General features: G+C 44.8%; 1 protein-coding gene across 5 annotated transcripts in view; it reads left to right on the forward strand.

Moving 5' to 3' along the window:
• sdk1a (sidekick cell adhesion molecule 1a) overlaps positions 1-25,254 on the forward strand; it is a 1,043,142-nt gene that overhangs the window by 757,031 nt on the left and 260,857 nt on the right. For all 5 annotated transcript variants that reach the window (XM_038820122.1, XM_038820123.1, XM_038820124.1 and 2 more), the window contains 2 exons: positions 9,287-9,402; positions 22,013-22,208. In XM_038820122.1, coding sequence (XP_038676050.1) covers positions 9,287-9,402; positions 22,013-22,208 — 312 coding nt within the window. The remainder of the gene's footprint in view (positions 1-9,286; positions 9,403-22,012; positions 22,209-25,254) is intronic.

Consider the following 25,254-nt stretch of genomic DNA (forward strand, 5'->3'; position numbering starts at 1 on the left):
TGTCAATTGGTCGCCATCTTTGGGATCTCAGACTCACGGGCGTTTCACTCTGGGGTAGGGGCAGATGTTGTCGCCTTTGCCTCACTGCTGGCCTGAAGGTGAATATTGCTTAGCTGGAGGTCTCCCATCCCGACCAGTGCTTCTGCCTGGCTGGGCGATTTAATGACATTCCTGCACTTCAAAACAATACCATCGATGGGGAGGTTCTACCTCAGATGGCAACCTTTTATTTCCTTTTCTGAGGATCTAAATACCGTCAGCTGTTGGGGGGTTTAGTTATAGTATTTAGGTTTTAATTTGTGTTTTTGATTGCAGATTTGTTTGCACCTTTTTGACATTGTACCTTCACGATTTTGTTGGTTGATTGTAATATTGTTTGTGTTATTATATAAAACTTTAATAAATATCTTTAAAAGCCAAATACTGTGGCTACAAGGGTAGGTCAAAGACTGGAAATTTTGATAAATGTATTTTTCCTCCTGACGCCCCAAAGCCTATCCACCATCTAGAAAGCACAATTCAGGAGTGTAATGGAATATTCTCACTTGCTTTGGTGAGTGTATCTCCAACACCACTCGAGCTCAACACTATCGTGGACTAAGCAGCCCACTTGATGGGCACCTCACCGCAATCTTAAAGTTTCACCAAAGGCCTTCCCAGGCTATTGTACCAAGGTGCACGGCAGCAACCCACCAATGCTCCTTCAAGAGCACCTTCCAAACCTGCAACCTTTGCCACCTAGAAGAACAAAAGCAGCAAGCAAATGGGAATGCCATGACCTGCAAGGTTCCCTTCAAGTCAAGGACCATCCTGTTTTGGAAATGTACCGCTGTTCCTTCACTGTCACTGGATCAAAATCCAAACCCTTAAACCACTGTAGGTACATCTACACCATATGAACTGCACCGGCTCAAGAAGCCAGCTCATCACAACCTTCTCAAAGACAATTGAGGATGGGCAACAAATTTGCCAATGCCAGCAATACCCACATCCCATAACAGAATTAAATAAATAATAACAGAAAAATCCAGAAGTTACTGTCAATCATTCTGCACTTCTCAAGCAGGTGGACTGTTGAGGCTGCCCTTGTCCTACGCAGGCTGCGATCAATGGGAAATCTTTGTTGAGAATTTCCATTATTCTGTTGGTCTGAGTAAAAATCTTGGAAAAGGTGATTCTCATTGGCTTGCTGCTGGACCCTTTTAAACCCAATACAAGTTTAATCGGCATCAGCCACAGGAGAAGAAATGGAGTCCAGGACTGACCTCCAAATCTTTCCATAATCTTTCTACCTTGCAAATGGCACAATATTCAGAATGGGGGTTATTAACTTTTTAAACAGGATGCTGACACCATAATTACTGCTAAACACCTGCACTGTCCCCCGGAAGCTATTTTTATAATTGTGGAATGTGAAATTTTTCCATAAAGGCAAAAATCTGATTTAAAAATTTAGGAAGTTTGTTTTAGCTTCTATCTTATTTCAATCGTAATTATTTATTTTAGTATGTGAAGCTTTAAGTTTAAAAAGAAAAGATATGTTAAGTGGCTTTAATGTTAATGGTTTGCTATGTCTGAATACTTCAGTGTGATTGGCTGCATACCTGCCTGGTGACATCATGGCTGATGCACACTGTTATGATATCAGTTGACATTGCTACTGGACAGCAAGATCCCAGAATGGAACCCTGGCTCAGACAATCGGAATTTTCACTTTTTTTTTAGAAAACATGGAGGAACAGAGTCACAGGACTGCCAATTAGTTTTTAACAACAAGATAAAAACATATGTTAAATATAAAAAGTATGATTATAATACAAGACTCCTTCACTCCCACTTATCTTCACAAATATACACATATTTCAAGGATAACACCTGACTCTAAAACCAAATGGCCAATGCCACTCAAACAATCCGCTGTAGATTTCTCCTCAAGTTCCCCCAGATGATTGTCACAAGAGTGTTTCCAAACTCCGCTCTCAAGAAAAATACATGTTAGAATCTTCTTTCAAACAATGCTTTCCATCGGCTATTTTCATCAAAAATCCACTTGTAGGTTTTCCAACTGTTCTTTGAAATAAAGCTTTCTCTCAACTGTTTTAATAAGGATCCACCTCCAGTTTTTCAAACTCTCCTTTAAGGATTTCATTGTCTTGAATGCTTTTACGCAAACTCCGAGATCCACTGACCGATTTCTCCACAGTTATTTCAGTTAACGTCTCACAAGCTGTAGCAAGATATCACAAACCTGAGAACCACCTCAGATATCTTTCTGGCTTCTCGCTAGTCAATTCCTTTTTAGCTTCAGGCTTCCTGAAATGTATCCTGTGCTAGCCACTATTTCCTCTGTTCCTTTAACTTCAAGCTTCCTGGAAACCTCTCTTCATTTTTTCTAGTTTCCTTTACTAACTGTCCTTTAGATTTCTGGCACTGGCTTTCTTAACCATTAGTCCATTGTGTGGCATTTCTTACAGCAGAGTGGTGTTCCCACTCTTGCTGTCTGTCACTAACTGCTATCAAACTATTTACGATAGTGACATTTAAGGGGCATCTTGACAAATACATGAATAGGGTTGAAAATAGAGGGATACGGACCCCGGAAGTGTAGAAGATTTCAGTTTAGACAGGCAGCATGGTCGACGCAAACTTGGAGGGTCGAAGGGCCTGTTCCTGTTCTGTACTTTTCTTTGTTCTTCGTTTAAATCAATTAAAAACAGTCACAGAAAGCCTTCCTACTCTAAGAGTGCCCCTGGTCATCAAGCAACCACTCTTTTCTTCACCAAGCTTTTGTATTGGAAAAGCTAGTATTGGATTTAAAAGGGTCCAAGCCGATGAGGGTCACAGAAAGTACGCATTAATTTTTGTAAACGAGCCAATCTTCAGACCTTGAAGCAGTCAGAGAATCCCTACAGTGCAGAAGGAGGCCATTTGGCTCATCGAGCCTGCACCTGCCCTCTGAAAGATCTCCATACCCAGGCCCACTCCCCCATCCTATCCCCGTAATCCCACCCAACCTGCACATCTTTGGACATGAAGTGGCAATTTAGTATGGCCAATCCACCTCACCTGCACACCTTTAGGCTATGCTCCTGTTACCCAAAACCAGCTTGAAGGCTCTGAGACCACTAGTTAGGAAAGATCTTTCCCTTTGTCAGGTGTGTGCCAGACGTGTCCAGCCTAGGAAATTCCAGTGGTTCTGGATAGATGCAGCACACTTGCTGCACTGCAACTATCCAGCAATGAGCCACTGTGAGAGACCTAAAATCATATTTATGTTTCCATTTCACTTGAAGGAGAGGAACTAGTAACAAAGATTTACCAATGGTAAGATAATGAAGACTTTAATTAACATGAGTAACTCCAAATGTTTTCCTGGGCTCCACAATTCTAATAGCATTATGATAATTCAAATTACATTTGCATTTGAGACAATGACCAAATCCATGCATTGCGAAAACATGAATGATAATTTGAAAAAGTAGCTTCACGTAACTTACTGTAAAACCAAGCTCTCTTCCTATCAGCACCAAACATTAATCCCATCATTTATTTTCCAGTCAGCTTGATTTTTTTTCACGCAGTTTGTCTTAAAGGCAGGAATGCCAACTGAACTTGTCAGTCTTACTGCAGTCATTATTTTCATATGATTATTCCATCTGGAAACTCTGTGCCACGGCTCCACTGCATACTAATTTGAAATTATAGTTTCTGAACTTTCAGTAGCCATCATAAAAAGCCTTGTATAAATGAGAGTTTGGCTCAAGTTAGAATCAGAGCATGATGGGAAATGGAATGAGATTTTGGCTCAAGTTAGAATCAGAGCATGATGGTAAATGGAATGAGAGTTTGGTCAAGTTAAATCAGAGCTTAATGGGTAATGGAATGTCAGGTTTGTATACCAGCTTTGTGAAATGAATTGTTCCTGTGAGAACGCGTTATCACGACCTTGACAGTCTGTGAGAATCTGTGGTGGGAACGAAACAAAGCCGGGGGAAGATTCACTCCTTAGGACTTTTTGATAAAGAATTAATATGCTATGAAACAAATTGTATTATTAATGATGGGAAGGGAATAATTACTTAAAGGAGGGGCGTAATGGGCTAATTGTATCACAAATGATTGAAAGGTGTGATGGGTTTTGTAAGAATATATAGTCAACTGTAACTGAGATAATTTTGCTTTTTCACTTGCTGTAACTCTGAGTCACAGCTGTGCTACAGCCCCACGGTAAATAAACAGTTCTTTTAAGTTACCTGGTGTTCGACTGATGATTACATCTGGACTGCAAAATTTAGTATTAACATAATGAAGCATTGTGTACAAGGTTAACATCAATGCCCTCAAAGTAGTAAGTCAAGGTTATGAAATTTAAATTCTTAACTTCAGCTACGTTATTATCCTGAACAAATCTTAAAATGAATTACAGCTTGATTGAGTCTCAAGTTTACAATACTTTGCTGAAGGATTTTGTTTGGACTTGACAACAGTCATTGGTTCGTTGTGTGGTTAGACCAGTGTTTTGGGGTACGCTGCTCGAGTCTGTAGTTTGTCAAAACCATTACTCTTATTTACAGCAGGTATTTACACATTTTGATCTCTACATGAGGTTGGAGATTCTCCCCCTCCTTTTACTTCTCAGTCCCGTAATGTGACATCATTATTCAATCGGCATCATGCATGTTTCTGATATTAACCTTGTTCTCTAGTTATGTTTCGGAAAGTTTTAGGTTTATTTTCTCCCCTTGGTGAGGTGCCCTTGTGGCCCATTCCATTTCCTGAGCTGAAATAATGGGTAGGCAACATGTGGGCAGGCCATGCTAATGACATCATTGAGAGAATGTATACAAGATGAACCTGTGGGGACTGATTTGTCATCCTTCCAATGGATAATGTTTTGTCATCTCTTGTTATCGCACAAGTGATTAGGAACTCACTATGGATGTGACCCTGAGGCCCATCGTCCCATGCTCCACTAAACTTAAAAAATATATTGTGTAAAACAAAATTTGAAGTTTTACTGAGCATAGTAAAAGGAAACAAGTTTCAGTATAGCTCAGGGAATTGGATTTTGATTGTTTAGTGGTAATTTTTGTATCCAAATGTGTTCTCTCCTCATGATGTGCCTAACTACTTCTACGACTACATTGTGATATTTAATCTGAACATTTCAAATGGATTATGTGCAGAGTTGAGACTTTCAGACAGACTTCCCCAGAAAGGAAGGTTGAATATCATCCCTTCAGTGAAATGTTACATTCTACAAAGATGAATTTTAGCAGATGTCCTGGACGCAGTGGCACACTTTCAATGAAATACACACGCTGCAGCGGAGGGCCCCTGCCAATGGTGGGGGGGGGGGGCCTGAGAGGTGACAATTGTATGGGAACACCATGAGAAGGCCAATCAGAGCCTGTTAACTCTGAATTTGCTGATAGGCATCTTGAGCCTATTAGTAGACAATGCAGAACATCATCGGGCTCTGACTGGTGGACTCACCTTTAGAACGGGAAAATAGTTTGCTGGACATTGAGAGGTGGTGGAAACATAGAGCAGTTCAAAAACGGATTTCCTGAATCGGTCTGAATTTTCTGAACTTTCATTGATTAAAGCTGCACAGCAGCACCCAGGTTTATGGCATTCGGCCCGGTGGGATGCATCCTTTCAAGATTTTACCTACAATGATGTGATTGATGATTTTGTGAAGAGAAAATGCAGAAGAAAAGCCCTCTTATGTTGCCATGGATTGCAATCAACTGATGAAGCAAGAAGATCTAAAAAATCTGTTGTTCTGCAATGTCCTCAAGTCTAATTTCAGTCCTTCAAGAGAGAACATATGCTGGCCTGATACAATAACTGGTGGTCACATGCAGATAGTTATAACCAGTGAGTAACCGCCAACACCAGTGCCCGTTTACTGGCCTTCAGAAAGTCTCTTCTGAGCGGAATCTGCCTGACAGTTGCCAGCAAAGCCACTGATCCCCAATCTTTAAATGTGTCCAGCTTGGTCGGGGGGATCCCCACCCCCTTCCCCTGCCGATCAACCATATCCGTTTTTGGGCCAGCCCCCGGCCCATGTCACGCGACCCTCTGGGCTCACCCTTGGATGTCCACCGTCATCACTCCCTTTCCAACTGAACCGCACCAACCACACCCTTATCCGCAACCCCTCCTCCCACCCCAAACAAAACAACAACCCCATCCCCGTTCCCCGTATCAATCACCTGACAGCCCCCCATTGTATTCCCATTAACTAGCCCACCCAGCTAGCATGGCAGCCCCTGGCCAAAGACTCCAAACCTCCTACCCCCCCCCCCATTCCTCCCCCCCCCCCCCTCCACGCCGACCCCCCCTCCCCCCACCCCAAAGAAACAGAAGAAAAGGGTGCACTCAACTTTGGTGCTCCCTAAGCACCTGGCCACCAAACCCACAAAACATAACAAAGGAGAAAAACCTCTCCAAAACAACCAAAAGAAAACACCTCCTCACACCTCAAATGTTGAATGCCCCCCTTCTCCTGCCAGACAATTGTCCCTCAAAAACGCCGTTGCTTCCTCTGGCGTACCAAAATAATCTTCTCGATTCTGAAAAGTCACCCAGAGGTGGGCCGGGTACAGCACCAAACCTCAGCCCCTTTTTGAAGAGGGCAGCCTTCACCCGATTAAACCTCGCCCTCCTCATTGGCAGTTCTGAGCCCAGGTTCCACTACACCCGCAGCTCATTCCCTTCCCAGGTGTCTCGCCTGTCCAAGAAGTGGGGCAACCGCACCACCATTGCCCTCGGCAGCTCGCTCGCCTGCGGCCTTCCTTTTTTTTTCTAAAGATTTTATATTCTCCTCCTTTTTCACATTTTCTCCTAAATTTACACCCCCCAACAATAAGCAATAATCAGCAACAAATATGTCAATAACAATAACAACGATCCCATCCTCCCACCAACCCCCAAACATTAGCCCGCATATTTACATAAATGACAAAAAGGAATCAGGGATTACCCATAGTCACCCTTAATACACACAGCCCTCTCCCCCCAACCCTCCCACCCATCCCCCCCAACTAATGTTCGATGTTATCCAGTTCTTGAAAGTGCAAAATGAATAATGCCCATGACTTGTAGAACCCCTCCGTCCTCCCCCTCAGTTCAAACTTAACCTTCTCAAGAGTCAAGAATTCGAACAGGTCCCCCCGCCACGCCAGGGCACAAGGTGGAGAGGCCTCTCTCCATCCCAGCAGGATCCGCCTTCAGGCGATCAACGAGGCAAAGGCTATGATATCTGCCTCCGCACCCGTTTCCAACCCTGGCTGGTCCGACACCCCGAATATGGCCTCCCGGGGACCCGGGTCCAGTTTCACATGTACCACCTTGGAATTACCCTAAAAACCTCCTTCCAGTAATCCTCTAGCTTTGGACAGGACCAAAACATATGGAGGTGATTAGCGTCCCCTGTCCCGTCTCTCTCTCCCCCCCCCCCCCCGGCCTGCAACGCTCACACACATCTTCTATGCCTTCAAAGAATCGGCTCATCCTAGCGAGGTGTACTCTCCGGTGCACCTCACACCAGATCCCCTCCTCTATAACCTCTCCCAACTCTTCCTCCCACTTTGCTTTGATCCCTTCCAGTGGTGCCTTATCCTCTTCCAAAATAGCTCCGTACACCGCTGACACTACCCCCTTCTTCAGTCCCCTTGTCGTCAGCATCTCCTCCAGCAATGTGGAGGCTGGTTCCTCCGGGAAGCTCTGTATCTCTTTTCTGGCAAAATCTCGAACCTGCATGTATCTAAACATTTCTCCCTGCTCCAGCCCATTCTTCGCTTCCAGGTCCTTCAATCCTGCAAACCGACCGCTAAGAAACAAATCTTTTAGAAACACCTGCGGCCTTCTCTTCAGCTCAGCCGACCTCCAGAGCCAAGTCAAAGTCCCTCTCCCCTATCAGCCTTTCCAGCATTTTGGCCACATATGCGCCAGCCTCCGCTCCTTCGATGTCTTCAGGCATCCCCACGATCTGTAAATTTTGCCATCTGGAGCGGTTCTCCAGATCCTCCACCTTCTCCTTCAGCTTCTTTTGAGTCTCCCACATCAACCCCACCTCAGCCACCAATGTTGTGATCTACTCCTCGTGCTCCCCCACCACCTCCTCCACTTTCTGGATTGCCTGGCCCTGGGACTCTAGCGTCCGCTCCACATGGTCAATCCCAGCTTTGAACTGCTCTAAAACCAGGTATTTTCTGTGCTGACTGAACTTCTCATTTAAGATGCTCATCAGCTACTCCGTTGACCACTGGGTGGGCAGAACAGGCCCTTTGCCTTCCGCCATCTTGACCTGCACGAAGACTCTCCTACTCCACCAGCTCCCTTCTTCTCGACCCATTCCTAGTTTGTGGATCCATCCACCAGCCACACCAAGAAGTTACATTTACTCCGGACACTCCTACACCTCTTTCCATCCAACATTCCACCTGTCAGATGGGGAAAGAACTGAAAAATTCTACCTTGAGCAACCGCTCACTCGATGGCCACCACCGGAAGTCACTTTGTCATATGTTAAAGAAACTACAGCAGTCTGTCAAGCAATGATTTGGGGTTTCTGTGCCTTGCATTGTGTGAGCTGAGGGTGGGCATGGTCAGGAGGTCATTGGCGGCAGGGCTCAATGTCATTGGGGGTGGGCTGCCATGTCACCAGGGGGCGGGGTGGAGTCCCCGCAAAGAGGGCAAGCATGGGGCCCCCAAAAGGGTTAGTCTGCTTCTGCCTGGACCATTGGTATTATTCTGCTATGGTTAAATGAAGACTAATTAAGGCCAGAAAATCTAATTGTATTTAAGTAAACAGAAGGTCCTGTCATTGAGAGTTTAATTATTGTTTGGTCATAGAACTTTGCAGATTGGCATGTGCTTGTGGATTTCATGCTCCATGGAATTTCCTCTGATATTTCTCTCACTAAGTGAGCTATTTTTTAATCAAGGAAAGAGTTTTAACTAGGTAATGAACAGTTTATTCAATTACAGCATTACTGTGTTATTTTAATGGTAAAACATCTAATTGCCTTTAAGTAAACAACAGTTGAGATAGTTCAGACTCTACTGGCGCTTGCCCGTAGATCTTTGCAGAATGGAAAATTCTTGACAGTTTCACAATGCAAGGATGGTGGGGCATTTAAAGGTTGTTTTGCACATGTGGTTCATATTAAGAAAGAATTTGCAACGCTGTTAATTGTCATTAGGTATATTTGCGTTGATTGTGCCCATTTGTCAAGTGAAAAAGAATGTGACTGGTTGTTCTGCTTGTGTGCAGTGCCAACAGCACCCCCGCAGAACGTGGAAGTGGAAGCTGTGAACTCCAGTGCTATCAGGTTTACGTGGGATCCTCCTCCTCAACAGTTCATAAATGGCATCAACCAAGGTTACAAGGTAATAAAACAGAATATGAAAAGTAAAAGTTGAATAAAACACTGATTTTATAAGTAAAAATATATTACTGAATCTTTCTTTCACCAAATGCAATAAGTTGAGGGGACGTGAAGAGGAAAATAAGGCTGGCAAAGGAATACAAGAATACAATGGTCATTAATGTAAAATGGAAATCCAAGAGTCATCTACCAGCAAGTAACCGATGGGCTGGATCATCAGGGACAACGCATAATATATGCTGGTTGTTCTGCTTGTGTGCAGTGCCAACAGCACCCCCGCAGAATGTGGAAGTGGAAGCTGTGAACTCCAGTGCTATCAGGTTTACGTGGGATCCTCGCGTAGCTTTGACTGTGTCAACTGGTCAACATGCTGCACTTAGTGCAGTGATGGACAACCTGCAACCCGGTGGGGGGACCACGTACAGCCCATCAGGGTTCTGATGCGGTCCATGAGCCATTTTGTTGACCATTGCCCACATGCAGGTTTGCCACATTCCACTGATTTCTGTTGCATAGTTTTTTTCCTACCGGTATGACTGAAGTGATGCACTCATAAAGCAAAAAGAAGTGAAGTGAATGAATGCTGATTACCCGCAACATTAACTCTGAGAGACATGCACTCCCTCCAAGTTCAAAGTGTATATATTTCTTTACTTTTTACCATTTGCAGTTGATAGTTCTGTTAATATATAAATGAGTAAACATTTTCTATAACTCATTATGAAATATTCAGCATGTATTAGATATATTTAATCTTATTCATGGAGTCGTGTTTAAGCCTGATTTCTAACTTGTGGCCCACTGAGATGATGGAGGGCCACTCATGCAGCCCACTCATGAACATAGGTTGCCCATCACTGGCTTAGTGTATGGGTGTGTGATGGCTGAAGAGGGTTAGTCTGCTTCTTGCTCTGTTTGGCTGGTGAGCTTCGCATTTTTAGCCCATACCCCTGGCTGTCATTGACATGAAAAGGAGAGCCAATTGCATACGTCTCTCGCTGTCAATACACAGCCTCTTCATTGGCAAGTCCTTTGCTGTGCCTGGGTTGACAGATGGAAATAGGGTGAATTAACCTGCACCACTGCCCCTCGCCTTCATTCTCATTCCTTCAATGAAATGTAACATTCTGCACAAAATGCATTTTTTCAGATCTCCTGGACCATTCATATTATTCTGCTGTGATTTGACTAAGACCGCAGGCTATGGATTCACAGGAACTTGCAGATTTGGCTCCATGACATGTAGAGCACAGGTCCACCTGGCACTCGGAACCAAACACTGTAATGGGCAAATAGCCCCACTGCCTTGCTCTAAGGCCTGCTCTCCACCCTCGTTTCATGAGCATGGCCTCCCTCAGGCCCTGACCCTTGGCAGCGTCACCCTGGCATCGTCAATGCTCCTTCCAGCTTTGCAGTGCCACTTGCGCACCTCGGCAGTGCCAAGGTGCCCGCATTCCGGGGGAGGGGCAGTGTCCTGTGGATGTGTCCTATCCCTGACCCCCCAGGGGCCTCCAAAGGCCCAGGAGACGCCCCCACCCCCGCCAATCCACCTGATTTGTGTGGACCAGTTCTGAAGAGCTCCTGGCTGGGGCCTGCCTTGCAAAGGTCGGTAGATTCCGGGTGAGCTCGCTGAAGTCGATTCAAAACCGACTTCAATGAGTACGGCTTGGTCACGTTCATTATGGGCGATATCTTAATCCCAATGCCTCGCAAGATCTGGGTAGATCTCATAAGGCTTGCTGGTTGCCAGGAGGCCCACGGAGGCTTCACCCGGCACCTATCGGCCTCCAGGTCGAGCGCGATGGAGCCGGTAGATAGTGTCCCTTATCTTTCTAAAATGTGCTTCTTGGCCCTTTGAGTGAAAATAAAAATTGAAATGTGGCCCCATCCACGAAAAAGGTTTGACTAGCCTGCTTTGGACGCACTAGGGTGGTTGAGAAGGGATTCATGATGTTTGGGCAGCCCAGGGTTTTAATTAACTTTTCCAGGCAGCTAGTTGAAAACATCCACAGGACATCTGTAACTGACATGGAACTTGATAGGCTGAATATTGGCATACCTTCTCGTTGAGAGTGGATCACTGAAGAAAAGCATTCGGCAGAGTTGGAAGGAAACATGTGCAGGGTATAGGCCAGGAGTCAAAATAATATATTTTTTTGAGTTCTCCCTTTTTTTAAAAACTGCTGCGCTTAATTTTGTCGAGGACAACTTTGGGTTGTTTTTTGCTCCGACTTTTTGGTTTTAAGGGGCTCCTTTTTGGTTTTCACCATTCTTCCTTAGTTCCTTGGTATTTCCTCTCAAATTTGGATTATAAATACAATTCCCAATAATAAACTTAAAACCAGATTAATCTCAAATCCCAACTATTTGACGCAATAAAACAGAAAAGAGACAGGCATAAGAAGCAGTTTATCTAAGTTAGCAACAGACCAAATGGATTTCTGCATGGTTGATCATTGTAATATACACCGCATCTCTGGAGACCCTAGTGTGGCTGATGCAGCTTTACATCACTCATGAATGATTGAATCAAGCAACGAGTTCAATGGGACGCTGCAGAATATGGAACTTGGGAAATGGGAAGTGCAACCAGAAAAATAATAAGCACAGCTGGTATGAATGAAGTCAGACACACTGGGATAAATTCACTGTACAATATCTTGTCCATTGATTGGGAAAACTACTATACAAATGGCGCACAATGTAAGCAGATGTATTGTAGTTCTTCCAAGAGGAACTGCCGCATGTTTGAGTTTCTTCCTCAGTTTGCTGATCGTAACAATTAGAGCATCAGCTTCAGAGAAGTGTTTTAAACCATGAAGAGTTTTGTTAAAGTAAATAAGGAGGAGCTGTTTTCAGTGACAAACGTGTCAGTCACCAGAAAACAAGATTTAAGATAATTAGAAAAACTAATGAGGGATGGCGTGAAGAAAAAATTAATTAATCGGCAAGCTATGATCTGGAAGAGTCAAAGAAGCAGAACGGTTACTTGCAAAAGGATATTTGACAAATATTTTAAAAGAAAACATTTTGCAGGTCTATATGGAAAGAGCATGGTTGTAAATCTCATGAGATAGCTCTTTCAAAGAACAACAGCATGTTTTATGAGTCAAATGGCCTACTCCTGAGCTCCTCTTACCTTGGATGGATCCAACCCATTTCTTCAATATTTTGTAGCAATGCCCTTATTCTCAATCTAGGAGACTGAATGACTGACTTCTTGGTCATTTTATTGACTTGTAACCTCACACGAGAAGGCGTCAATTGGAACATCTTAGTCACATGCTCATTGATTTTTTTTTCTCCCTCTTTCAAAAAATACTTGGCTGCATTCACTTGATGCATTCTCCAACTGACTTGGCTACATTTAGCACATCTGTCATATAACAATTTTCCATTATTCCACAATATGGCATACTAGGTGTTAACATAATTACATCCTGTGCCAACATTTCTTAATTTAAAAGAATGGTTTAACAAGTTATTTTTGTCACTTCCAATGACGGCTGTGTGGTGAACAGTCGCACAGGCAGTGGCTCTCACCAAGGGACTTTGCTTTTGGCCCTTTTTGCCCGGTTTATGGCCCCTTGTTTGGAGGAAATTGGTGTCGTTTGATGGAATAAGATCTCCTCGTATATGTAATGTCTAGTAAATATAACACAAGGCAGAAGTCGGGCAAGGGATCGTTGTCAGACTCAGAGGTTCCTCAAATATCAGCAGGGAGGAACATGGTGGAGACTTCTGCTCATCCTTTGGCCCCTCAGTGGTCAACTGAGGTATTGGTTAGCTTCTTGACCGAGTTTAAGTAGCAGCGGCAGGCAGTCGCTGAGGATCTGGAGAAAGCAGTGGAGGGGTCTTTGGCCCCATGGATAAGATGGATCGGAAATAGAGATGCAAGGGACAATAATACAGAAGATGGAGGTGCTCTCTCTTACAATAGTGATTAGATTGTCTCTCTGTAGGCAGAGATGGTGTTGTTGGCTGAGGAGCGTAAGGCGCTAAAGGCCAAGGTAGATGATCTGGAGAACCGCTCCAGACACCAAAACTTAAAAATGATGAGGCTGCCGGAGGGCCTGGAGGACTGAGACTCCATGGACTAGTTTTTCAACATGTTTGAAAAGTTGATGGGGGAGGTGATCTTTCCGCCTCTCTTGAGTTGGATGGGGCCCGTCGGTCGCTGAGGCAGCAGCCCAGATCTGGCGAGCCACTACGAGTGGTCATAGTCTAATTTCATGTTGTGTTTGGTCCCTTGTACTATAATGAAGAATTCACCAAACACTTTGACTCTGAATGCACTGAGAATGGCTTGTAACAGCAAACCATGAGACACTGCACCAATGACTACTTGTCATGTAAGAGTACCTTTAAGAAGTGGGTGTTTAAGAAATGTACCTTTAAGAAATGTACCATGAAGAAATGGGTGTTTACCACTGCAGTGATGTCAGAGAGTGGGTGAGCTAGGCTGTTTGCTGCAGGGTGTGTTTTAATTTAGTTTTCAGAGCTGGGTAGCTGCAGTCATAGCCAGAATGTGTATGAATCTCTCTCTGTAATCTAAAGACTGTAAATTGATCCTGGTGATTTAAAACTAATAACAGTAGTGACTTTAACCTGATGTGCTTCTGGTAAAAGGTGTTTTAAGTCGTATGGATGTTAAAAGGAAAGCCGAAAGGTTAACTCAGTGTTGTATTCTTTGGGGGTTGTATTTGAATTAATGGTTGCTAAGATGTTCACTGTATGTTTTAAAAATGTCAACTTGAGTTCACAGAATAAATATTGTTTTGCTTTAAACAATAGTTTTCCATTTCTGCTGTACCACACCTGTAGAGTGGACCGTGTGCTCCTCATACCACTATTTGGTAAAAGTTGTGGGTCAGGTTAACTCCATGATACACTTTGGGGTTCTCTAAAACCTGGCCCATAACAAATTGGGGGCTCGTCTGGGATAAAAGTCTATCTATTGGATTGGCTAAGTGAACTTAAAGACAGTGAGGGGTGAGCATATTGTGGTTGCTTTTCAGGTGCGGTATTTTAGTTCAAGTGGGGAGTCTGTTGTGGACAATGGCTCTTTCAGAGGCTCTGAAGTTTTGGGGGGTGGAGACGGTCATACGCAGTACCTTACGGCCAGAGACTAAAAGCATACTGTTAGATTTGGCAAAAACATTGCAGTTAACATTACCTGACAAAATGTGAAAAGGTGAGGTAATTATGGCGTTGGCTAAGCATTTAAAGTTGCCTAAGATACAGTTTGACTCACTGGAAATGGCAGAAATTCGGTTACAACTTAAACAAATGCAACATGAGAAAGAATTAAAGCAGCTTGATTATGAAAGAGAGAGAGAGAAAGGAAAAAGAAAAGGAGAGAGAAGAAAGGAGAAAAGAAAGAACAGCCCTTGCAGAACAAAAAGAAAGAGAAAGGGAGATACAGATTTGGGAAAAAGATAAAGAGAGAGAATTTGAACTTCAGAAAATGGCCATGAAACATGACAGTCAGTTAAAATTGGCAGACGTAAAGGGAAACATACACTTGGATGATAGTGATGAGGATCGTGAGAAAGAGCGTCATAGTCGGAATCTATTTAAATATATCCAAGCATTGCCAAGGTTTGATGAGAAGGAGGTAGAAGCCTTTTTCATTTCATTTGAGAAGGTAGCAAAACAAATGAAATGTCCACAGGACATGTGGGTATTACTGATTCAAACAAAGCTGATAGGTAGGGCTAGTGAAGTGTTTGCATCACTACCAGAGAAGGTATCTGGGACACATGTCAAGTGATAGGGAAACCTCAAGTGATAAAACCAGCACCCTTAATACCCATACCAGCATTTAAGGAACCTTTTACAAGGGTCCTAATTGATTGTGTAGGACCGCTTCCTAAAACGAAAAGTGGGAATCAATATCTCTTGACTATAATGGATGTGTCTACTAGGTGTCCAGAGGCCTTTCCAGTACTTAATATTACAACTAAAAAGATTGTGGCGGAATTACTTAAATTCTTTACTAGATATGGACTACCCACAGAAATACAATCGGATCAAAGATCAAATTTTACCTCAAGGTTATTCAAAGAAGTTATGGATAGCTTAGGAATAAAACAATTTGAATCAACTGCGTACCATCCAGAATCGCAGGGCGTGTTAGAAAGATGGCATCAGACATTAATGTCGAGGGCTTATTGTCACGATTATCCAGAGGATTGGGATAAAGGAATTCCATTTGTACTGTTGCAATTAGGGATGCACCTAATGTGTCAATCAAATTCAGTCCTTTTGAACTAATTTTTGGTCATGAGATAAGAGGACCACTTAAATTGATTAAGGAAAAATTGGTGAGTAAGTAATCGGGAATTACAGTATTGGATTACATGTCAAATTTTAGGGAATGATTAAATAGAGCAGGTGAATTGGCTAGACAACATTTAAAAGTAGCGGACAAGAAATCCGAAGTTTGTAGTTTTGCCTGTGGAGATAATGTTTTAGTGTTGTTACCAGTGGTAGGTGAACCTTTAAAAGCTTGGTTTTGTGGACCTTATCAGATTGAAAGGAAATTAAGTGAGGTGCATTATGTGGTAAAAACACCAGATAAAAGGAAGACTCACCGAATGTGTCATATAAATATACTTAAAAGGTACTTTGAAAGGGAAGGAGAGCAAAAGGAGGAGGTTTTAATGATTCTAACTCAAAGTGACGAACCAAATCCAGATACTCTGAATTTGACATACCTCAAATTAAATTGGAAAATGAGGATGTTCTTAAAAATTGGAATAAATTGTTGAGTTACCTTACAGAGGAAAAACAGACCTGAAAGAGTTATTGATATCACAAGAGCAAGTTTGTAGAGATAAATGGGAAGTACTAAAATGGCTATACCTGATGTAAATGTGGGAAATGCTGTTCCAATTCAAACAACATCCATATAGACTTAACCGTTTAAAATTGGCACAACAAAGAGAATGAGAGTATGCTTAAAAATGGCATAAGTGAAGTGGGTTGCAGACAATGGAGCTCATACATAGTGATGGTACCTAAACCAGACGGTACCCAACGGTTGTGTGTGGACTACAGAAAGGTGAATGCAGTTACAAGAACGGACTCTTATCCTATCCCACGTTTGGAGGATTGCATTGAGAAAGTGGGACAATCAGCTTTTATTTCCAAACTGGATTTACTTAAAGGTTACTGGCAGGTACTTTTATCCGAAAGGGCAAAGGAGATTTCAGCTTTTGTGATTTCAGCTGGTATATACCAATACAAAGTTATACCATTTGGCATGAAAAACACCCCAACCACATTTCAACGGTTAACTAACAAAGTTTCAGGATTACCCAATTGTGCTGTACAAATCAACAATCTGGTCATTTTCAGCCAGAAAGGAAAGAACATTTAAAACATCTGATGGAGTTATTCGCTCGACTTCAGGAGGCGAGTTTGGTGATAAACCTATCCAAAAGTAAATTTGGAAAGGCCCAAGCCTCTTTCCTTGGCCATACAATTGGACAGGCTCTGAAAACAAAAGTGGTTGGGGAGTTTCCAATACCCTCGACATGACGAGAAATAATGCGATTTCTTGGTATGGGTGGATTTTAACAGAAATTTTTACCGAATTTTAGCAGTGTGGTCGTTCCACTGACGGATTTGCTCAAGAAGCGTAACAAATTCCAGTGGACAGCGGAGTGTCAACAAGCATTTGACAGCCTGAAGGTTGTGTTAACCACTGCTCCTGTGTTAGCCATCCCAAATTATACAAAACCATTCAAAGTGGCGGTTGATGCGAGTGATGTGGGTGTAGGTGCGGTGCTTCTACAAGACGATGACGAAGGGTGAAAGCGGCCTATTGGTTATTTTTCAAAGAAATTGAATTCTCACCAGAAAAAGTATTCCACGATTGAGAAGGAGACTTTTGAGTTTGGTGCTGGCTTTGCAACTTTTTCACATTTATGTGACCAGCAATCCGTCTGACACCGTCATATATACTGATCAAAATCTGGTGACGCTTTTGGAGCGATTCCGGAATAACAATGCAAGGCTGTTTCGCTGGAGTTTATTGTTACAGCCATTTCATTTTAAAATAGTACATGTGGCAGGACGTGAAAACATGATAGCCAATGCTTTGTCACGAATGTGATGAACGGAAGCAGTTTCAGCTGGAGGAAGAAGAACGAAAAAAAATGGACCATATTATTATACCTGTTTGCGTGTGTTTTTTTTTTTAAATGAAAAAGTGTATTTACCGTGTGCATTTGTTCAAGGATAGTGGAAAAATGAAACCATCTTGAAGTTGATGGTTTATTTTTTTTTCTTGGGGGAGGTGTCATGTGAGAGTACCTTTAAGAAACGGGTGCTTAAGAAAGGTACCTTAAAGAAAAGAGTATTTATCAGTGATGTCAGAGTGTGGGTGGAGCTGAGCTGTCTGTCAGCTTTTTACTTTCATTTTAGGCTGTTTGCTGCAGGGTGTGTTTTAGTTTTGTTTTCAGTGTTGGAGCTGAAGCCAAACCAAGCAGGTGTACTGTTGATCTCTCTGCCATAAAAGACTATCTCTTGATCATTTAGTGAATTCAAAATTATAAATGTCCTCAGTAGTGAATGTGAACCTAATGTGTTTCTGTTAAAGGGTATTCCTTTTGTCTTTTGGATGTTGTTTGGGAAGTTATTAAGGATTACTTAGTGTTGTATTCTTTGGGGGTTGTATTTGAATTGATGGTTGCCAAGATGTTCACTCTATGTTTTAAAAAGGTTAACTTGAGTTCACAGAATAAACATTATTTTGCTTCAAAAAATACTTTTCCATTTCCGCTGTACCACACCTGTAGATTGGGCCGTGTGTGCCCCATACCACAATCTATTAAAAGTTGTGGGTCAGGTGAACTCCATGATACACTTTAGGGTTTTCTAAACACTGGCCCATATCACTTTGTAGCTCTTTCCTCTCCGTCAGGAGCTCTACGGTCGGGGCCTCGGAGTATTTGCGGTCTACCTCCAGAATGAAGTCGACCAGCTGCTGCCTAGCTGCTCTTTCCGCCCTGTCTCTTTGAGCTTTGAAAGCGATAATTTCCCCTTTTACTGCGGCCTTTGGCGCTTCCCAGAGCGTGGAGGGTGAGACCTTCCCATTTTGGTTGTTCTCCGTGTAGTCTGCTATGGCCTGTGATATCTTTTTGTTGAAGGCCTTGTCTGCTATTAGGGCAATGTCCAACCGCCATGTGGGGCATTGGGCCCTGCCCGTCTCCAGCCTCACGTCCATGTAGTGTGGATCGTGGTCAGATATCACAGTTGCGGAGTATTCCATTTTCTCTTTCCCTGGAAGCACCGTTTCCCCACGACAAAGAGGGGTCCACCACTCCCATCTGTTCGATAAAGTGACCAGGTTCCCTTGCCATGCTTGGAAGTTTTCCTCGTTTTGGAGCTTGATCTGTCAGTTGTTGGGTCCTGTACACAGTTGACGTCCCTCCCCCATGATTAGTCGGTGCGTTGCTGTGTCGGAGATTTCTGCCATGGTCTTTTTGATGAAGCTTGTGTCATCACAGTTCGGCGCGTACATGTTAACTAGTACTACCGGTGCCCCATCCAGGCCCCCGCTGACCATGACGTATCGGTTCCCCCCCCGTGTCCGTAACCGTCTTTGTCGCCCTAAACATCATCCTCTTGCCGATCAGTATCGCCACCCCCGGCTCTTGTCCCATAGCAGGAATGGTAGGTCTGCCCCACCCAGCCCTTTCTTACCCGCAGTCGGTCCTGGTGTCTCAGATGTGTCTCTTGGAGGAAGACTATGTTGGCTTTCATATTTCTTAGGTGGGTGAGGACTCTGGATCTTTTCACTGGGCCATTGAGTCCCCTTACATTCCAGGTGACTATCCTGGTGGGGGGCGTCTGTCCCCGCGCTCCTGTGGGATTAACCATACTTACCTGGTGGATGCGCCCCTGGGGTTTCTCTTTGTTAGGGGGCTGGATGGCCACTGTCACTGCTCTCTCCATGCAGTCCGGCCCCTGTGCTCCAGGGTTTTCCTTTGTCCCGGGGGCACCCGACATGGCCGCCCACTGTGCATCTGCCACGCGGGTAGTACCCTGCACTCTGGGGTCTCCCTTCGCACAGAGACCGTACTGGGTGGGTACTTGCAATGATTCCTTGTTTTGGGCCCTTGGTTGTGGCACTTTGTCGCCCTATTCCTTTTCTCGCCTTGTTTGTCCCTCCTTCCCTGTGTCCCCCCGGTCCCTCGCTTTCCCCCCCTTTTTCTCCCCTTTCCCGTATACCTCTCTTTTGTCCCTTGTTCCCCAGCTCCTATCCCCGTTTGCTCTTCTGTCTCTGTTTAGTGGTTACCCTCCCCCCCCCCCCCCCCCGGCCTGGCGCCGTCCCCCCTGTGGAGGCGCACTGCGGCCCTGCTTTGTTGCATGCCTTCGGTGCTAGCTTTCCTGCTAGTGCAGTGGCTCCCCCTCTCAGGAGTTACTGTCTCGCTTCTCCCTTGCCCAACCTCTACGATTTTCTGCCCGCTCTTCGCTCTTCCCCCGTCCTGCCCTGCACTCCACTAGCTTGTTCTCCCTTCTCCGCTAGTCTCGTTCCCTCATGCTGGGTCTCCTCCCACCTGAAGCGGTCCCTCGGATAGTGGTTTGCTTTTTGTTCAGGGTGCGCTTGCCATGGCGGGGGGATGGGACAGGGGGGGCTGGCGTTGCCTCACCCCTCCCCTCACTCCCCCCCCCCCCCTCACCCAGTTGGCATGCTGCTGCCCCCCTGCCAGAGGCCCATTATTTCTAACCTTGCTGTCAACTTTCCAGCCCGTGTTACCTTGACAAATTTGTTTTCTTCCTCCGTAGTGTCGGGGAATCGCCCGGGGCCGGCGTAAATCCCGTCTCCGCCGTGGCCAGAATTCTCCACCACCCGGGAAGCGGCGGGAGCGGGAATCGCTCCTCGCCGATCGGCGTGCCCCCCGCGGTGATTATCCGGCGCGCGATGGGCCGAAGTCCCGCTGCTGACAGGCCTCTCCCGCCGGCGGGAATTGGAGCACCTCTGGTGCCAGCGGGATTGGCGGCGCGAGCGGGTCCTGGGGGGGCGCGGTCGATCGGACCCCGGGGGGGTGCCCCCACGGTGGCCTGGCCCGCGATCGGGGCCCACCAATCGGCGGGCAGACCAGTGTCGTGGGGGTACTCTTTTTCTTCCGCCGCCGCCACGGCCTCCACCATGGCGGAGGCGGAAGAGACCCCCCCCACCGCGCAAACGCCAGTGGTGACGTCAGCGGCCGCTGATGCACTGGCGCATGCGCGGACCGGCGAAGGCCTTTCGGCCAGCCCGGGCGGCGGGCGTCAAAGGCCGTTGCCGCCAGTTTTGGCGGGGAGAATCCCGGCCCATATCTCCACTACAAGGACACCAGCAAGCAAGTTATGAAGATGTGGACATTGATATATACAACTCGGGGACAATTGCCAATAACTGGAAGCTTTGCGAGAGGCATCAGAAAAGATGAGGGGGAATGCAAAATTGGCCACCAAGGTACAAACTATTGTCTCACATGACGGAAGGCCACCAGCAGTATGCCTCAAAGTACGGGGCAAGGTTGAAATGAATGCTTTCTATCGGTGTTTACCCAGGAAGACGATGCTGACAAAATATTATTAGCAATGGATATGGTAGAGATGTTTGGAGTGAAAATTGATCAGCAGGATGTTCCCGCAAGGCTGGTTGTGCTTTGAATGGATAGGTTTCCTCTCTGGCATTCCTTTGTCTTGTGCTGTAAACATCTTTGTGCAATCTCTCCTAGCTCACGCCTTTCACTGACTTTCCATTTTGCTCCATCCCCTCTCTAACAGTATAAAATCCATCATAATTCAGCTCTGAAGAGGAGTCATACGGACTTGAAATGTTAATTGTTTGTCTCTCCACAGATGCTGTCAGACCTGCTGAGTTTATCCAGCATTTTCTGATAATTTTGGTGATTAGGTACTGGATATAAAACATAAAATTGGACATGAGGTGCAGGTCAGTTGAAGTATTACAATGCCATGTTAGCACCACTCAAATTTGTTGTTTACTTTGGAGAGGTTTGGAGTTCTGGTTAATTTGCTCCTATGGCAGAGCCACCACCTGAGATAATTAACACAACTATTGAGTTATCATGAAGGTACTATTACTTATTTGAGATGGTGGCCAGCACAGATGAGATGGCTGAATGGCTTTGTTTTGTGCTGTAATGATTTTGTGAATGTACAGCCACGTATAATACTGAAACAAGCAAACCTGGATGCAGCTTGTTATCTCTGGTCTGTGTTTAGTCAGCTGATCTCATCCATAGAGGGTCTCTGCATTCTTGGGCTGAAGAGGGGGGAAAATCAACTTGAGCTCCCACTCTGATTCATACTCACTGCCCCTCCACCCCAATCAATCCCTGCTCGAAAGTGCACTTTGAATATCAAATAAATGAAATCGCTGCGGCTAGAACACAGTTGAACACCCTGTATATATTCTCTGTCATAATTTGCATATGAAGTGACCATAAAAAGCTGAATTACTGGAAAGCCAGGACCGTGTCATATCCTGAAGTAAGAATAGGAAAAATAAAAATCGGAATTTTAAAATTATTTTCGTTCACCGTTTTTCTCTATTCATAATTATTCTAACTTTTTCTCATCAGCTCCTTACTTGGACTGTCGACTCACCAAATGCAATTGCAGTGGTGACCATCACTCCGGATTTTCATGGAACACGCCATCAAGGATTCTTTACAGGCCTCAGCAAGTTCACAAATTACTACACATCCGTATTGTGTTTTACAACACCAGGCAATGGTCCCAAGAGTCCACCCAAGCTTATTCAGACCCATGAAGATAGTAAGTATTTGAGAACAGTTGTCTGACATTGTGTAGTCATATTAAACAGGTATTGAGTCACATGCACAGTGAGAACTGAAAAGGATCTGCGGTCATGTTGGAGCCAGTTTGAAGCCACACTGAAATGTGTAGCTCAGCACATGCTGATTTGGATTTGTTCTTAAACTTAATCTTCAGGCTGGCTCTCCCTCTCCTCAGAGACCGAAGGAATAGTTTGCATAATTCTCTGCTCCTTCCAAGAGACGAGTGCAATTGCAACCCAGAAAAGTTAAATGTATAATTTAAATGGAGACTACAGAATACTGCGGTACGAGGGCAGCACGGTGGCACAGTGGTTAGCATTGTTGCCTACGGCGCTGAGGACCCGGGTTCGAATCCTGGCCCTGGATCACAGTCCATGTGGAGTTTGCGCATTCTCCCCGTGTCTGCGTGGGTGTCACCCCCAGAACCCAAAAGATGTGCAGGATAGGTGGATTGGCCACGCTAAATTGCCCCTTAATTGGAAAAAATAATTGGGTACTCTAAATTTTTATTTTTTTATTTTTTTAAAAAAAAAAGAATACTGCGGTACAGAGGGATCTGGGTGTACATGAATCACAAGAAGTTCGCACATGAGTGCAGCAAGTAATTCAGAAAGGCCAATGAAATTGCAAGGGAGATAGAGTAGGGAGGTATTGCTAGAATTATATTGGGCAATGTTGAAAACACTTCTAGACACCACCTTAAAACATTCCCTCCCTCCACCACCAATATACAATGGCAGCAGTGTGTACCATATACAAAATGCACTGCAGTCAAGGCTCCTTTGGCAGCACCTCCCAAACCTACAAATTCTAACATCTAGAAGGAAAGGGGCAGCAGTTTAAGGCATCACCACTACCTGCAGGTTTCCCTCCAAGCCACTTACCATCCTGACTGGGAACTATATTATCGCCATTTCTTCGCTGTTTCTGTGTCAAGTTCCCTTCCTAATAGCACCGTTGGAGCAGAGGAATAGGGAGGTCCACCAAAGGCAGGGCCACCAGTGGTGGTGGAGTTGAAATCTTGTATGCTCAAGTGGCCAGAATTAGAGGTGTGCAAATATCTCAGAGCATTGTGGGACTGGAGGAGATTACAGAGAAAGGAAGGGGCAAGGCCATGGAGGGCTTTGAACACGAGGATGAAAATTTTAAAATTAAGACTTTGCTTAACGAGGAGTCAATGTAGGTCAGAAAGCACAGGAGTGTTGAGTGAGTAGGGTCAGGTGGGAGTTAAAATACTGACAGCAGAGTTTTGGATGGCCTCACATTTATTATAGAGAATAGAATGTAGGAGAGGGGCCATGCATGCATTGGAAGTGTCGAGTTTAGAATTGATGGTACTGCCATTGAACGTCATGGGGCAATGGTTTCAATCTCTCTAATTGAAGATGATGATTGTCTGACACTTGTGTGACATGACTGTTACTTGCCACTTGTCAACCCAAGCCTGAATATTGTCCATGTCTTGCTGCATTTGCATGTGACTGCTTCAGTGTCTGAGGAGTCACGAATGGTGCTGAACATTGTGCAATCGTCAGTGAATATTCCCACATCTGACCTTCTATTGGAAAGAAGGTCATTGATGAAGCAGCTGAAGATGGTCGAGCCTAGGACATTACACTAAAGAACTCGTGCAGTGATGTCCTGGGACTAAGATGACTGACCTCCAACCACCACACCCATCTTTGTTGGTGCTAGATTTAGATTGTCATGTTTACCGAGGCACGGTGAGAGGTATTGTTTTACGTACAGTCTAGGCAGATTGTTCCATACATGAAAAAAATAGGACATACGATAAATACAATGTAAGGACATAGACATAGGCATTGGGTCAATCATAGAATCTACAGTGAAGAAGGAGGCCATTTGGCCCATTGTGGCTACACCGGCCCCTTAAAGAGCACCCTACCTGAGCCCACACATCCACCCTATCCCCATAACCCAGCAACCCCACCTAATTTTTCGGACAGGGCAACTTAGCATGACGAATCCACCTAACTCGCATATCTTTGGACTGTGGGGGGGAAACCGGAGCACCTGGAGGAAACCCACGCAGGCATGGGGAGAACGTGCAGACTCCACACAGACATTGACCCAAGCCAGGAATCGAACCCAGGTCCCTGGTGCTGTAAAGCAACAGTGCTAACCACTGTGCTACCGTGCCGCCCCTAAGTGAATTGTAGTGCAACTCAGTCGAGAAGATGAGTGGAGAGATCAGTTCAGTCCATCAGAAGTTTGGTAACAGTGGGGAAGAAGCTGTTTTTGAATCTAATAGTGCGTGTTCTCAGACTTATGTATCTCCTGCCCCATGGAAGAGGTTGGAAGAGAGAATAACCCGGGTGGGAGGGGTCACTGATTATGCTACCCGCATTCCCATGGCAGCGGGAGGTGTAGACAGAGTCACTGGATAGGAGGTGGGCTCATGTGATGGACTGGGCTGTGTTCACGACTCTCTGTAGTTTCTTGCGGACTTGGGCCACGCAGTTACCATACCAAGCTGTGATGCAGCCAGATACAATGCTTTCTATGGTACATCTAGAAAATTTGTAAGAGTCTAGGGCAGCACGGTGACATAGTGGTCGCACTGCAGTCTCACGGCGCCGAGGTCCCAGGTTCGATCCCGGCTCTGGGTCACTGTCCGTGTGGAGTTTGCACATTCTCCCGTGTTTGCATGGGTTTCACCCCCACAGCCCAAAGATGTGTAAGATAGGTGGATTGAACACACTGAATTGCCCCTTAATTGTAAAAAATGAATTGGGTATTCTAAATTTTTTTTAAAAAGAAGAAAAATTTGTAAGAGTCAATGTGGGCATGTCGAATTTCCTTAGTTTCCTGAGGAAGTGTAGGCACTGTTGTGCTTTCTTGGTCGTAGCATCGACGTGGGTGGATCAGGGTAGATTGTTGGTGATGTGCACCCCTAGGGAATTTGAAGCTGTCAGCCAACTCCACCTTGGCACCATTATTGCAGACGAGGGTGTGTATGATACTTCGCTTCCTGAAGTCAGTGACCAGCCCCTTAGTGTTGC

Source organism: Scyliorhinus canicula, chromosome 15, assembly GCF_902713615.1.
Source record: "Scyliorhinus canicula chromosome 15, sScyCan1.1, whole genome shotgun sequence".
Taxonomy (NCBI): Eukaryota; Metazoa; Chordata; class Chondrichthyes; order Carcharhiniformes; family Scyliorhinidae; genus Scyliorhinus; species Scyliorhinus canicula.